The sequence below is a fragment of the Passer montanus genome, unplaced genomic scaffold, assembly GCF_014805655.1.
Source record: "Passer montanus isolate IOZ18808 unplaced genomic scaffold, ASM1480565v1 scaffold23, whole genome shotgun sequence".
Lineage (NCBI taxonomy): Eukaryota > Metazoa > Chordata > Aves > Passeriformes > Passeridae > Passer > Passer montanus.
Window position 1 is genome coordinate 11,094,406 of NW_024366926.1, and position 16,764 is coordinate 11,111,169.

Below are 16,764 nucleotides of genomic sequence, written 5' to 3' on the forward strand. Positions count from 1 at the left end.
CTCATCTGGAAGAAGCTTTCTCAAGCGAGGAACGAATGTGAGTGAGTGAATAAACTCACTAGAGTTAATTTCTTTGGGGGATTATTGGATTATTTGTTTGGGTTTTGTTTTGGTGGTTTTTTTTGGTTTTGTTTTTTTTTTTTTTGAGAGATGGCCTGGGTGGCAACTAGGGTTCTGAGGGTAAAAACATCTCAGTGTAGAAATGTTTGAACAATACTCTTGGGCACACAGTGTAATTCTTGGGAATGGTCCTGGGCAGGGGTCGGAGTTGAATTTGATTATCCTTGCGGGTCTCTTCCGATTCAACACATTCTGTGATTCTCTAAAACTACTGTGCTGGATTCAAAGCTGTGCTCTGGTGGTGGCTTGAGGTAAAATACACCTGAAACTCATCTTTCTATCGGTTCCATTACGGAGTTCGTGGTATTTTTGCTTACCTGGCCAGGGGCGAGCCTTCCTCTCAGGCTTGCCAGCCTTGTGAGATCGCGGCTTTCCCGGCTCTGGGCTGTGGTGTGCGTGTGTAGGTTTTGGCACCGTGACCCGCGGCTGCTGCGGGCAGATCCCGTGTTCCCGGTCCCCCCGGAGCGGGCTCGAGGGGCGTCTCGCAGGGACAGCGCTGCCGCCCGCTCCCTCGCACGGCCATCGCGGGCTGCGAGAGCTGTCCCTCAGGGCGGACACCCGCGGTGCCCGCTGCTCCCCGGGCTCCGGAGTGCGGGGAGCGCCGTCCCCCGCACTCGGCGGCGGCGGGTCCGCCCCGTCGGGGGCGTCTCCGCGGCGGCGCGGGGCCACCTCCCCATCCCCGCCCCCTGCCTCCCCAGTCGCGCCGGCGGCTGGACGGGAGCGGAGGGGAGCGGGTCCATCCGCGCTGCCAGCCCGCCCCGTCCCGTCCTGAGCCGGCCCGAGGGGCAGCGCTGGCGGGGAGCCGCCGCCCCATGCGCTGAGCGGCGGCGGGATGGGGCCGCGGGGCACGTGCCTCCTGCCGCTGCTGCTGTGCGCCGCGCTCCGGAGCCTGCGGGCCAGCCCCGGCAGCGAGGGTGAGCGGACGCGGGGCGGCCGGGCCGTCGGGCAGCGCCCACCCGGGAGGGTGCCCGCCCGGCGGTGCGCGGCTTCAGACTCGGCGGAGTCGATTTTGGGACATTTTGGGGGAAGTGGAGACGGGCTGCGCCCGCGGGGAGGCGGGTGCGAGGCGGGGGTGCGGGTGGCACTGCCGCTGGGGCAGGGGGCTCCCGGCGCAGGGGGCGGCGGTGGCCGCGGGCAGGCTGGCACGGGTGGGTGTGCACGGATGCCGTGGCACGTTTGGCAGCGGGTGTTCCCTTCCCGCGGGGGATGGATGCGCACGGCCGTGCCCGCTCGCGGATTGCCCCGGCAGCCGCACAGGTGCAGCGGCGCTGGGACGGGGCAGCTCGCACGGGGCAGGGGGGCTGGCGGGGCAGGGAGGCTCCCGGCGGGGAGCCCTGCAAGCGCTGGCCGCAGTGCGCTGACTTCGTGTCTTAAAATACACGTATAAAAGGGAGATGAAGCCGCGGCGGTGGCGGTGTGTAACCCGCAGCGGAGCGCGGCCGCTGGGGACGGATTTTTTTATGCCTTTGATCTCTGTGAGGCCAATGGCCAAAAACGCGCCCAGGCTTCTTGTCTTAGCAGGATGCTTCCAGTCTTTGAAACTGGACTGGGATTTTTTTCCTCCGTGCGTGGTGTGGGCACTGCTTGGGGCTTTCTGATATTCTTGGATCCGCGGGTAGGCTATAATGTGAAAGCAATGGGTGGAGAAGTTCAGCATCTGCAGGGGATGCCAGCGGCTCGAAGCAGGCTGGCGTCGTGATGCACCGTAATTATTTGTGAAACTCCTTTAGAAGGAGGAGGAGATATGCAGGGGTTGGTAAAGGAAAACCGTACCAGAATTTCAAAGATGTGGCCTGAGGTATCCAGCTAGCTGTAATTTATTTTCGAGAGCGAGAATAATGTGAATTGCAGTTTTTCTTAAAAAAAAAAAAAAAAGTGCAGAGGAAGGGGGAAATACTGTTCCTCTGTGTACAAAATATCTAATGTTCAGGAAGTGCATTGGTTTGGGAGAGGATTGAAATGGTTCGGCTTTGCCTTGGTTAGATAACAGTGGGTCCAATCCTTCTGCCCCCATTCAATTTCAGCTGATTTCACCCATGGGAGCAATGCTGTTGTGATGGCGTGGCTGACTGAGAAGGGCTTTCCCTGTTACTCACCTTCGTTTTAGGAAGCCTGCTGTCCTGTGTGAGCCCGTCTGCCATGATACCGTGCTGAGAGACCAACAGATGCTCCGAGCCCTGTCTCAGTCATCCCTGCCAGTTCTCGGAAAAGCCGGATATTACTGACTGAGTCCACGGGACCATTTGCCGAGCACAGAGGTGCCTCTGCGTGAGCAGGCAGCTGCAGAATAGGACTTTTACATGATAGGGAACTACTGGAAAGGATTAATGAAGCTGCCTGGCAAATGGGTTTAGTGGCATCTTTACAGGGAGGTTGCAAGGGAATATTACAGTAATGACGAGCAGCGTGAGCGCCTGCTTCACGGTGTCTCTGCTGCTACTTTTCTGACTGCTGCTCTCTAATTTCCACCTCTCAGTAAATGCAAAGATAAAAAGCTGCTGCTAGGAGGGGTCTGACTGTGGACCCGAACTTTTTTCCAGTGAGTGCTGTCCTTCGCTGCGAGGAGATTTATTTGTAAACAAGCGTTATTTGACAAGTGCTTCTCGCAGCAGGTCTCCTTTGCCAATTGCCAGGGAGCAGCTCCGTGCCTGGGCATGGCTCACCCTGCAGTACCTGGAGCCTCGGGCAGCGAAGCCCTCCTGCCTGGTGGCGTGCGAGTTGACACTTGTCGCCAGTTTGGGTTTCAACTTGGCTGCTTCTGGGCTCTGACGAGGAGCTTCTCCCCTGGGGTTGGTTCTTGGGCTGGCGGGGAACTTTATTTTTGCTGAAATGGAGGTAGCCATCTTAGACCAGTGAATAATGTTTTCAAAACTTGGTGGTATTGGGTTTTCTGGGTTTATTTTTGATTTATTATCGCTCATCCTACTCAGCGTGGGTAAGCAGCTAGCCAATAACCTGTGCTGTGTAGGCATGGAGCTACATAAGTAGTTGCATAGATGATGACAAATTACCAGAATAATTTTTTTCTTTACCCCTGCATCATGTTTTTTGTTTCTCTAAATCTTACTGTAACCCACAATGATTTCATGGGTTAAAATACATACAGTTAATAATTCACAGTATGTGATGCTCTATTTTACCCTCTAGTGGAGGGAACTTAGGAGAAAATGCTTTAAAAAAATCTAAGTTATGATTCAGAGGGGGGAAAAAAGTAAATTTATTGTTTTAGTTCCTTATCATGGAAGTAGCTTTTTGCATGGGTAGCTGAGTTTCAGAAGCTCCTGCCATTTTTATGGAGAAGTATTAAGTGCCCAACCTCTATCACAAATCTAGTCACCTTCATAGATACCTCCAAAAATGGATTGAAGGATACACATAGGGAAAAATGAATCAATTTTTCTCCAGCCTTTCCTGTAATAGTGAAATAAAACAGATTTTTATTCTAATCATCTTTCCTCAGTTTGTATGTTAAAAGGAAAATATGTAGTGGAAGAAGAAGGCTCAATACTATTTCATGCTTTTTCAAGTGATGTTTAACCATTGTTTTTAACTCTTTAGCGGAGTTCATTGTTAAAACCAGATACTTGATTTTTGCTTTGAGTAATGTTAAAAATTCAGAAATTAGTCCTGATGAAAATATTCCAAAGAGTACCCTGAAAGCATTGCACAATTTTGTGAAGTGCTGGTATTCCAGAAGTGCATGATTGCTTTAAAATGCACTCCCTCTGATCACAGGGTCCGAGAGGCAGCCCTGCAATATGTGACTGGGCTTCCTGCACTGCCTTTGGTTTAAAAATGCATGTGTTTTAAATCTTTCTGTTGTAAGTACTAGGGTTTGGGAAGTGGCTTGTATAAATTATTTATGTGAAACACAATGAATGACGGATTTGGTTGAAGACTCCCCCCCTTCACCCTAAACTATATGATTTGTTATACAGCGCCTGTGGATTTGAAGAGGTTTGCAGATCACGTTTGGTCATCACTTAGATGACCTTAAAAAGTGTCATGTGGGCAAATTATTAAAATAATGGAATGTGTTATATCTGATTGCTTGTAACAAAGTAATTCCACAAGATATTTGCATAATTGTAATTAAATACAAAGTATATTTCATTTTAGGTCTTTTCAGCAGAAGTGCTGATGAGGCAGTGCTTAACAATGAAGTGTACTGTTAAGTAAATCAAAAGAAATGCAGTCTGAAAGAATAACATTGACTTAAATAAACAGAGGTGAGAAAGGCAAAATGCATCTTTGGAGTGTGTTGTATTTGTTTTAAGACTAGAAGGATATTATTATTTTTTATGAACTCCTGCTTTGGTCCTTTCCCTTTTAATTGTTTCAAGGCTTTTTGAAGCTTGCTTTATCTCAATGTATCATTTGTTATTTGAATGAATGAATAAATGAGTACAATTAAAGGGGTGGGTCTGGTGCTGGCAAAAATAAAGGAAGGTTGTAATTTGCAAATTATTCATGCCAGAGCCTGAAATGAGCCTACCTGTTCTCAGTGTGTTGATTTGTGTGTTGTTTCATAGTGGTATATAATTTCTGTGTCATAGCACACAGATAAATGCGTATTTATCTATAACATCACAATGTTTATCTTTAATTAGTGAATTAAGTCTTTTTCAGGAAGTTTTTTTTTGTGTAGTAAAAGCAGGTGGGAAAATAGTCTTAATTTTCATATCAATGTATATAAATTAGTCTAATGCTTCAGATAAAAATACACACTATGAGAACATTCTGCTTATTAGGTTGTACTTAGTGGCTTGGCTCACTATGTCATGCATTCACACAGCTACAGCATTTTGTGTAATTCTGTGGGTGTTGAGTGCTGCTGGCATGCATATGCCTTGTGTATGCCGAGCAGGTGAGTCTGGACCCATTTCAGTGTGCTCACAGTGCCTTAAGGAGGCTTTAAGGAGTTATCAGTTCTGTATGTGGTGCGTTGGAATGGTTCCCTGTGTGCTTTCCATGAGAACAGAGCATAGCCTCAGTGCCATGTGTTTATTTTACTCACTGGAGTAGTCCCATTAACTTTTAAATTTACTGCAGTGGAATTGCTGGTATGAGGAAGGACAGCTCATGTCTAATGGTCTTTTTGGGATCCGTCTGATGTGTGATTTATGGCTTTTCAAGGGGTTTAGAATGACTCAGTCATGGCTTTAAAATGGAACTACTATCCTTTTGACAGTAAAACAACATTTGAAACTCAGCACTTTTAAGTATATGACTAAAAGCATTGCTGCCTAATGACACGTTTTAAAAAGGGAAATAAACAATGGCAAAGGTTGACTCCAAGATAGTGCCTGTTTCCTTTCAAAGCTCATCTTAAAAATTGTGATAAATAGTAGAAAACAGTCAAACTGTCTCAAACAGTAACTGACTGCTTATAATGTGGTAAATTTTGATAGTATAATTTGATGTATAGAACAGCTATTTGCACATCAATATACAGAGGGGTTAACTGGCAACTATCATAGAAGGCAGGGAATTTATTTGGCTTGTGTGACAGTTTCTTCCCCCTCCACTGTTAACTCTCCCACCACTGCCTCACTTTTTAGCTCCAGTATACAGTCCAGTTCCATGTCTGCTGCTCTCTTTCTGCTAAAGAAGAAAACAAAATCTTGCCCACAGTGAAATGTTTATTTTTTGCACTAAAAAATAAAAAGCTTTTTGCAGCAGGCTTGAGGGAGGTACAGGTGCTGAGGTAAGAGCAGGAATTCATAAAATCTGGCAGAAGTTGAAAAGGTGGGACAGCTTTTGACGTGGTGCCCTGTGCTCTGTTCTTGCTGGTTTTATGCTTTATTGTTCCAAGGATTTCCATGCTGCTTCTGCAAGAATCCTGGTTTCCAGCATGTGCTGAACAAGCTCAGAGCCCTTGACCTGGGAAAATCCAGCTGATTTAGCTCAGCTTAGCGATGGTTTTGGACCCTGTTGGCTTTAGGATCTTGAGCAGGCATGGGTCTCTTTGATCCCCCAGTCCTTCTGAGTTGGAGCTGCATTTCTAGAGGTCCATTCCTGTAAATGTGAGTGTGTGCATATACTTGAGTAGAGATGGGCTTTAAACATTGCTCAGGGATGTTAAAATAAAGAGAAAACTAACTCTTTTTGCAATTAAAAAAAAATATTCTCACTTTCTCCTCAGGAATAAATTGAAGTCTGTATATGGAATAAGGGTGAAATGAGAGAAACCCCAAACACACACAAATTGGTCACTTTGTAGAAGCACTGAATTTCTTAGTTAAGTGCTTGCTTTTATGGAGGAAAAAGTACTCTCTCAGCTCTTCAGCAGATACTCAACCTACTACTGTCCATTAAAAAGGTTTAAAAAAGAATGTTGTTCTTATAGTAAAACATGTAAACGCAGAATTGAAATCTGTCACAAATGCATTTTTCTGAGTAACCATAAGTGCTGCTGAGAGATGAGGCCTCATTTCAACCTGGATGGACTTGAACTAGGTATTTTCCTTTACTCAGAGAATGTTGTAGAAATACTGTGTTAATTATTGCATTGGAAAGAACTTTTTTTTTTTAACTTTCTCTTCACTAAATTGGTTTTCTTTGATCTCTGCTAGAAAAACTGATGTGTATTTAAAAAGCTTGTAGAGAATTCTTTTTTTCCTCTAAGAATATTTTATTCTTAAGATGTGCCTGGTTTTTGGCACAGGCAGGACGGAGAGCTGGACTGTCCTTTGTGCTCACGTTGTGCCTGTCCCTCACTCTGCTCTGTGACTAGCTGGACATTGAGGTGACAGGTGAAAGCATTTGCTGCCCCAGCTGCTTTCACAGCCAGCTGTATTGGCAAACCTGAGCACTGGCCTTCAGTGGCTTAAGTTCTCTCTAGGGATTTGTTACCCTTTGAGTTGTCTCTTTGACCTATTACATCTCTTACAGCCTCAGTTTTGGTATTTGCTGTCTCTTTGGTCAGTGCATTATCTGAACCTCTCCGAAGGTTTAATGCACTTATCCTCTTGGAGGTGGAAAGCAATTATCCCTGTCTCCTGCAAGGAAGCTGGTCCAGAGCAGGCAATCAGGAGGAGATGTAAGCACTGTTTGAATCACAGCACCTGGCTGCTGCTGGGTGTGGTAGGTGATGGGTGGGTGGCTGTTTGCAGAGATGCAGAGCATATTGCCTGCTGTGGACAAGGGTGCTGGGAGCTGCAGGCTCTGTGTATGAGCACAGCTTTCCTGCTTCTGCCTTGCAGGGAGGGCTGAAGATTATTTGGGCCAGAATAATTGCCATGGGAACATTTCAGTGCACACTGTTTCACCAGGAGTGGTGTTGGTGGGAAAACACACTCATTATCTCCTCATTTGAGTTGTGCAGCAGGTGTGTTAGGAGGACTCTGACCAAGTCGAGCTGCTCAGGTGACCACTGGCTGGAAGGATGAGTGATGCCTCCTGGAGAAGGTGATACTATAACAACAGATCTGGGAATTCCCCTGAGAGCTGCTCTGGCATCCCTGAGGAGGAAGGGGATTCCTGCTCCTTGTCTTCTGCTGGCAAGCTCCTGAGAGTGGGTTCAGCAAACTGTGCCTTGGGGATGTGCATGGACAGCAACCAGTACCCTCAGAAGCTGAGAGCTCCTCAGTTTAGGGGGCTGTGCAGCAGGTATTGAACCTGCAGGAGAGAGGATAGAACCCTGGGCTTGCAGGCTTTCATGTCATTTTGGTGCAGGGGGCAGTATTGAAGTGTTTGGCCAAGGTGTTAACTACTGGGGTCTCTAAGCTGGATCACTTCATGTTAGAAAGAGATCAGAACAACCAGTCTGAACTTTGTAATTCACAGAGGGGATAGAGGAGCACCTGAGAGAAAAATAATTATTCAGCATCAGTAATGAGCATTTCTTGATGCTTCTGAGTGGACTTGTATATCTTCTTAAACTGTTTGTCCCAAAACAGTGAAACTGCTTGGGGAAATTACCTACATACCTGCTTTTGTAAGATAATTTCTAAAAAAAACCTGATCATTTTGGTTTATTCGTCTTTGCTTTACTAATAGTCAAAAGCAAATTCTTACTAAAATGTGTTGACAATATGCTGTTCCCACTAGCAACCTCCACCCTCTTCCCTCAACAGAAATAGAAGGGACAAACTGTCAACCCCCCTGCAAAGCCAATAGATCATTTTAAACATTTTTTTTTTCTCCCAAATGCTTGCTAAGCATTATGTCAGTTCCTCTTATTTTCTACTTGAATGAATTCAGTGGCAGCAGAGTAGTCATTATTTTTAAAAGGAAGGCTTTACTGATGCTGGACAGTGAGATCTTGCAAGTCCACTGGTGGTGAAAGCTGACAGCCTTGCCAGGTCTGGATGAGCCTGTGCCAATTTCTTTAGTTTAGTTATATGCATAACGGAATTTGATCTAATGTCTTTTAGGACACCTTTTAGGAGCAGAGACCATAGAGACTGTATTGCTTTTAGTTGTTAATTTAGGGAAGAAGGTGAGATTTCATCTCAGCCCTGCTAGCAGGTGTTTTGATTGCACTGAGAAAGTGTTGGGGTGCTAGCATTGGGCTTGACTGTGCATGTGCTTGAGAAGATGCTAGCTTTAAGCAGGGTCTTGAAGAAATTGCCTTCTTCAGTGACTTGCAGATGCCTTGACAGTGGTTGGAGGCCCTGATTTGCAGGACAGCAGAACAGGTATTTTGTTTCTCCATGCAGGCTGGTTGTCAGGTTGCAGGTGCTGGTTGCACGTTGCATTCAGTGGAAGCTTCTTTTTCTTTCTTAGTGGTAAAGTGATACTTGCTCAGATGGCTACCCGAAAAAGTGGTGCTGCAGCCAGCTCAGAAATCTGCTGTTGTGTTGGTACAGTTGTTTCCAGTGAATTTGACAAGTGAGAATGGAAGCATTTTCCTGGCTTTCTTCACAGTGAATAAATCCTTTTCAGTTAAATGTTGATTTTGGTGGAAATAGGAGTGTTTACCATTAAAGAAAAGCAAGCCATTTGTGGCGTTTTTAAGTTCCAGGGAATTTGGTATCAGGCTAATCCAACCATTTTCTTCCTTTAAGTAATGTATGGTGGGAAGAACAAATGCCTGCCTCTTGTCTTGACTGGAAATTTTTGTAAAGAAAAAATCAACAGTTTTCTGGTTGTTTTAGTGTGTCAGGTAATCGAAGTGAGCTTTGGGTCTTTCTCCCTGGTGCTACAGCTGGTTCTGTGCACGTGGGGAAAAAATGCAGCCAACCTGAAGAACTTTGTCAAAGGGCAATATCATTCCCTTGTAAACAGTGTGTTCAAGCAAATTACAGATGTAATGCAGAAATTACTGGATTAAATTCTCTAGTTGGTGTTATGATTGCAATTGTCCATCTGGCCTTAAAAATCTATGAATCTGTGATGCAGATTCAAGCATTTTGGCACTTGCTATAAAAGGGAATCATGATAACTTGGATCAGAATGAAGCCAACATAATAAAATATAAATCTGCAGTTAATATTAGTTTGCAAGTTCATTAAGTAGTATATACTTTCCTCCTCCAGTGAGCTATAAATAATAGGTTCTGCTACAGCTTGCACTCTGATGTAGCTTGTTTCCACTGATGGAAATATTTCAGAGGCTCTTGCCTCTGTGTGTTTTGTCCCTACTCAATGTAGCTAATTAATTCAAGGCATCTACTCCCTGATGATCTTGATTTCTTTTGAGAGTTAGATTTTTTCATTTGTTTTTGCTTTCTTGGGTTATTTTTGACTTTGTCACTTCTTGAAGTACCTTGGATATATACTTTTTAGAGAAACACTTGGCACAACAGGGAAAACTTGGACAATGAATGAACTGCAGCAATGAACTACAATGAAATCAATGAAGATTTATGAAGCAGGAAAACTTTGACCCGTTGTGATGATGATGAAGATTCCTCTGTTGTCCACGTGTCTTGGTAGTGCTGTGACCCCTGGAAGTACTGGAGGATGGAAGGGGATGTATGCATTGTAAGGAGAAACCAGCTCTGTTACAGATGATGCTGGCAGCTGTGCCCCCTCCTTTGGGTAGAGGGGGATAAAGGCATGAAGCTTGGTGGAAAATCTGTGATGCTATTCTTCTGATGACCTGAGATGAAGTCTCAGGTCAGATGAAGACCTCAGAAGAGGTCTTCTGAGACCTTCTGATGAAGTGCAAAACGCTGCTGTCACATCTTGTCCTGCACCTTGACCCCCATCCAGCAGAGCATTCCACCTCGTCCTTAATTGTCAGTGAGTGTTCCTGTGAGAGGTCTCTTCAAATGTAGCTGTTCCCACGAGCTGTGAGTGTTGGGTCAGAACTGGGGCTGCCTTGACCATCCACAAAAAGGTTGGAGCAACCTTGTGTCCTGCAGTGTGTGTGCAAAGGGGCCAGGAGTCTGGAGGAAGATGTGGGAGCATGACCTTCTTTCACAATGGACTTCAGCTTCAGGCTACCAAAAATAACATTCAGATTGCTGTTCAATTTGTATCAATTTTATTAAAGAAGAGTTTTCTTTCAGTTGTTAAAAACAAAACATTTTTATTGAAGTGTTAACTTTTATTTAAGTTTAGTTAGTGTTAGTTGTTTAGAAATGTGGTGCTTTAGAAATCATGTCATGTCTTGAAATATTCATGCAGGCTTTAAGGAAGGTTTCTTTACTCCTGTTTGTTTTGTGATGGAAGGTGGTTTTTAGGGTCAAGGAGGATTTTCTTTCCCTCCTGTTTTAGGGATATTTCAGTGAGATAAAAAGAGATTCTTATGGCTTTACATACAGCTTTATCGTGATACAAATTCCATCAGCTTTTGCTATCCTGACCATTTTGTCTATTCTAGAGCTCTTAGGGTATACCTTGGTAGAGAATGCCTTGTGGGAAACCTTAGCTAGCAAATGGTGCTACTGAAGAGGAGGATTATTCTGGTTTATGATGTATTGGAAATTAGCTCAAAGACCATGGCAACTCTGAAAAGTTCAGTTTTTGTATGCCTACAGAGATTTCACCCCGGTGTAAGCAGTGAAGGATTTCCTGGAAGACCTTTAGATACTGAAATGGCAGGAGGATGTGTAGCTGGTAGGATCAGAAATACTCAGTGTTCTAGTCTGTTGGTAGGGCATTTTTGGTTTTTAGCTTGGGTTTTTTTTCCCCACTTGAAATTGGAATGAAGAAAAAAAAAAAAACAAACAACACTCTTGATGATACTGCTGCAGCCCAAAGCCAGAGGAGCCCTCTCACTTCACTGGTGTGATCAAAACAATCCATGAATTGGTGGCTTCTACTTCAGGCATTGTACCATCATTTCAAGCCTGTCCTTTCTCCTGGGCAAGCTGCTGCTGCCCCATGTTTGGGGTGGCTGTGGCAGGCGGGGAGCTCTGCTGTGCTGGGCAGTGTTGGTTTAGGTCAGTGTTGAATTTCATGTGCTTCCTCCCAGCTTCCTCCCTGTGTAGCCATGGTTCAGCTGCTCAATGCCAGTTGTATGACCATGACAAGGAAATTTGAGTAAAAAGCTATATCCAGGCTCCTTGACAGAGATTCCCAAGTGAAAAACCACTATTAATTCACCACCTAGTGTTCAGGGCAAAGGTTTAGATCACGTCTGTTTTTACTCTAACTTGATTGCTCACCTGTAGTAACCAGCCTGTCTGAGAACAAGAGTGTATGCAAACTCCCCAGGCTATTATTCTGTACTAAAAAAAAAAAGGGGGCTGTGGTATGACTTTAGACTTAATCATCATTTATCCTACCCTGAAGGCATGGAAGTTAATGATGATATAGATCTGTGTGGTTTTGTGTTCCCCTTGACTGAGCATTAGAAATAATTAGGGCTTGTGGGATGGATGCACTGATGGTGGAGATGAGCAAAAAATATTATATATTACCTTCCAAGTTTGCTGGCAAAGACACAGGTGCTAAGTGTGTGCTTATGGGGTCTGAGGTTTCTTGCTTTTTTGTTGAGTTAAAGCTAGCTGGTGCTGATGAGAAAGGAAGTGGGGATAAAGGACTTCTGTTATTTTGGAGCCTTTTAAGATCATGAGCCAATCAGAACTGCTAGTAATTTCTGAAGATTTTTTTTTCTTTTTCAGTATGGTTAGCTCTGCAGTATCCCAAGTGCTCCTGAGTACAGCTCTGGTTTATGCCCATGGAGTAGGCAGTGCTGGGGCAAGACCAGGTGTCACCAGCTGCACAGGAGCTGGCACTAAACCTTTTGATGTTTGGAAGCCTTGCACACGTAGCTGGTGGTGCTCCTGAATTACCTCCTTTGGTGTCCTGAGTGCTTGGTTTACTTGGTTATTAAACAGCCACAGCCGGATGCATGCTGACAGTCATTGCAGATTGAATAGGGAGGAATGGTTCTGTCCCTGTTTTCCTCTGTTCCAGGTATCTGTTTTACCTGATGCTTGCTCATTGATTCTTCCCCATCCTGGCCAAGTATAATTTTATTTTTTTTTAATAAAAATAATTTCAGCAAAATAATGTTCCTATCAGGCTGGAAGGTGGTTGGAAGAGATGGTGCTGAGCCTGTCTGGGCTCATGCAGTGGGACCAGTGTGTGTTCCAGTGACCTCTGGGAAGTGCAGGAGGGGCAGGTTGCCTCAGAGAGCATCCCCAGTGTGCATAGCACCACTGCCACATGGAACTCCTGCACCTGGGCTCTTGGAGGAGACACCCCCCCTTGGAGTGGGGGATGCTGGGGCCCTGTTTTGAGGCTTCACTGGGGTGGGATAGTGACCTGCAAATGGTGCCAGTGAAGGACAGACATACTGGAAGTGTCTGGGGAAGGTGCAGACACCTTGTATCTTGACAGAGCAAGTGATGATTTGTGTTTAGGTACTGGAATTTTGGGGCTTCTCAAAGCAAAACAAGGACATCTCTGTCCTTGGAGGTGGTTTAGATTACTGGCTAAATATATTCATCAGAGCAGATCGATGCAGTGCAGTGGTTCAGATGCTGCACTGGGGAAGCAGCCCTGAGCAGGGTAGGTGAGAGCTGCTTGTGGGGCACTCGGTGTCTGCTGTGCCTTACAGCCCCTCAGAGCTGTCTGAGCTGTGCTGGGAGCCCCTCTGGTCTCCACAGCAGCCCAGACCCAGGGACAGCTTCAAGTCACTTGTCACTTTTGCCTTCCTGGCACATGAGTTTTGAGTTTCTGCATGGTGCCTGTCAAAAGGTGTATTCCATCCTATTTATTTATGCAGAATGCAAGAGGATGCAAGAGGAACTGAGTCTTTTCTAGCTGGGGATTTAGTATTCATTTCTGCTAGCTGACTCACTAGTCAGAAAATTCCCACTGACTTGACTTAGAGTTGAATGGGCTGTATTATCTTTTCATATGCAGAAAATTATTTTGAATTGGAAGTTAATAACAGCAATTTAAAAATTGTCATTGATAGAAAGATAATACAATATTTAGTTGTATCATGTTCTTTTTATGATCTGGTGTTCGAATAAAGCACTTTTTCTGCTTTTTCCTTAATTAGCGTGTCATGAAGAAGCTTGTGACATCAAACACAGCATCTAATTACATTCATTAGTAGCATCTCCAGGACAACTTTTAATTAAGTTGTACAATGTAGATCAATACCTGTTTTGCATCCATTGCAACTTAACGACAGGAATATACTGTTCTGCACAGTTTAATTACAGTGATTGTAATAGAAGGAATTTGGGTAAACCTGCCATTTTAGCAACTTCACTGCTGTCTCTTGCTTTTTAAAATAGTATACAGTTGTAATAGGGGATGTGTTATTTATATGTGTCTTATTTTGAAGAATAATTTGGTGCCATTCTTTTTATCCCAAGAAAATACAATGTAGTTCAGGAGCACTTGGATGGCAGTACTTGGCTTCAGCTGATGCAGGAGAACTTAATGACCTTTTTACCTGGAGACTTCATAAGGGGAAAAACTGGGCATAACTGGGTGACATATCCAGTGGTAGGTGACAGCAGTACTTTTATTTTGCATGGATTCTGGGGCGGAAAGCCACCTGATTCTATGTTTACTTACTGTGAATATAGTCCAGTGTAGTCTTTGAGTACTGCTTCCACCACATGTCCTGTAGTTTGGTAGCACTGACAGCTTCCAACTGTTTCTGCTTTTGGCAGGAAAAAGCAATCCAGAAATGAAAATCCAGAAATGAAAATTAAAATGTGTCTTTTGCTCAACATCACAAAAATATACCAGGCAGAGCATGTATGCCTTGTGACAGTGTCCTGCATTAATACTTGCACACATTATGAAAATATCTGGATAGACAAATCACTTTTAAGATAAACGTTTGCCCAATCTGAGAACTCTGTGTTGTATTTTTTGTGTTTTGGCCTGATTTTTTGTACAAGGGACTACAGCAGTCAGCCTTCAGTGCAGTACAATGATAATGGCCAAATTGATTTAGAGAATTTTGGGGTTTTTCCCAAATTAAATCAGTTGCTTAGCATTCATTTGTTTTTAAATATTCCTTAATATTTTAAAGGAGCAAGCTTTGCAGTGTAGTGTTCTTCTGTATTTTCTTACTGTGACTCTGTACATGGTGTAACCCTGAGGGTTAGTTATGATACATACCTTCCTGAAACTTGTGCATACAACCTGTTTGGATTCTTTTCTGTAGCAATCTTTAAGTACCTACATCGTTGCAATTCTAAGGGAAAGAGCACAAAACCTCAGCACCCATTTCAAGCTTGTTTTTGGTCCAGATAATCATGTGCTAGATAGTCTTGAAAGTCCAATTACCAAAACTTCCAGTGAGCACACATGGTGGAGGTCAAGAACTGAAGACCCAGGGAAGCCACTTCCTTTTCAGGAAGGACATGAGTACAAAAAGTGAGGTCTTATGCAGGCAAATATACTGAGAAAAGTGAGTGTTGTAATCTGATGAAGTGTGCTAGTAAGATAGACAAAATTGAGCTCTGAAATTGAGATTTTGGATGATTCCGAGACAATCTTCTGCCTAGAAGATTTAGAGCCCTGGGTGCAAGAGGTGAAAGCTCAGCACCAGAAGCTGCTACTGTTTTTCTTAGCTGAGTTAAGTTTGTGTGCATTTAGGCACTTCTCACTTTTTACAAAGTATTTCAGGTAATAAGAGAAGAAAAAAATGTTACAAACTTGTTAATAGGGTTTTTTTTGCTGTTTAATGTAAATTGTTGGTTGCTTGTATGACTTGAAACTATTCATGAATTTTGTATGTAGAAGAAAAAAGAGCCACTGCATAGCTTATAATGAAGATGTCAAAAACTTGAAGGAAAATATGAAAGAGGAAGAAAATGATAGATTGCTGATGAGATTAAGGCTTGCACATATAATACTTCAAAAATTAAATTCTTGATTCATTTTCATCTTAAGGGCTTGATAATGCCAAAAAACACATGCTACCTTAGAAGAAATGTGTATATAAACGTGCATAGATGTTTGTGTATATTTGTACCTGCCTATGTACTGTATGTCTTACATATACACATAAACACACAGTGTGTGCATCATGTACTTATTCCCCCAGAAGATCAAAGTTCTAAGAACATGCAGGATCTGGCTTTTGCAGAAGTTCAGTGCATTTGCAACTTGGTTTCTGTGGCAGATCTCAAAGGAATAAGCTAATGGATAGATAGAATAGTTTTCATTGTATGACCTCATTGTTAGAGGAGTTATTGCATTGTTATTTTGCTTTACAGAAATCCAACTTCCTCGGTTAATTATAAACAATTTGTTCACCAGGGCATCCATACCTTGAAATATCTGCTGAAATTTGTATTCTGTCTGTGTTCTTTAACAGTTTTTCTCTTTTATTTTCAGTGAATTTACTGGACTCACGTACAGTAATGGGGGATCTAGGATGGATTGCCTACCCAAAAAATGGGGTAAGTCTCTGCTGTTGTTTGCTTTCTCTCTCACAGATTATAATAATTGTTTCCATTTGGAAAGTAGACTACTGGGTTTAAAAACTCTCTAGAGTGATTTGTCGGCAATGGAGGGAAAAAAATAAAACAACAAGCTATGACTGAAGAAATGGAGCTGTATAGGGGATTGATTTATTTATGCAGCTGAGCCAGCCACAAGTATTAAAAAAATAATCATGAGTCAGCCTCCTCACTCCTCCCCCCTCACCAAGAAAATCCATGAGGTTATTTAAATTTCTTTTAAATTATAAATTATTGGGGGTTTTTTTGAGCCTTTGTGGTAAATGTGGAAAACAATTTTTTGGAAGTTAGCTTCTGAAGAGCAAGATCTGGAAGATGGCTGTTGGCTTTAAATGAACAAGGCTGTTCACAAATACATCTCAGGTTCATGGTAAATTTCTGGGATCTGATAACATTGAAACATGAGCTGAGTTCTAAGCATCTTGAAGAGCCTCTGTCCCTTACCATTACCTATATTAAGAACTGTTCAGTCTCAAGAAGAGACAACTGAAACAGCAATGTCTGTGAGTGAAGGGAGGGCGCCAAGAGGATGGATCCAGGCTCTGCTCAGTGGTGCCAAGCAAGAGGCAAAGGGCAGAAACTAATGCACAGGAAGCTTCACCTGAACATGAGGAAGAACTTGGTTATTGTGTGGGTAGCAGATTGCCCAGAGAGGTTGTGGAGTCTCTCCCTCACTGAAGATACTCAAGAACCCTCTGAACACAATCCTGTGCCATGTGCTCTGGGGTGCCTCTGCTTGAGTAGGGAGGTGGGACCAGATGACCACTGTGGTCCTTTCTAACCTGACCCATTTGTGTGATTCT

At 43.7% G+C, this 16,764-nt stretch overlaps 1 protein-coding gene across 11 annotated transcripts in view; it reads left to right on the forward strand.

The window, feature by feature from the left end:
• The first annotated feature begins 798 nt into the window (after positions 1–798).
• The window catches only part of EPHA5 (EPH receptor A5), a 194,426-nt gene continuing 178,460 nt past the window's right edge, over positions 799–16,764 (forward strand). For 5 of the 11 annotated variants that reach the window (XM_039710387.1, XM_039710392.1, XM_039710388.1 and 2 more), the window contains exons 1-2: positions 800–1,034; positions 15,837–15,901. In XM_039710387.1, the coding sequence (XP_039566321.1) occupies positions 953–1,034; positions 15,837–15,901 (147 nt within the window). In that variant the 5' untranslated portion in view covers positions 800–952. Of the gene's footprint in view, positions 1,035–15,836; positions 15,902–16,764 lie in introns of all 11 variants that reach the window. The other 6 variants (XM_039710393.1, XM_039710395.1, XM_039710397.1 and 3 more) reach the window with 3 other exon arrangements.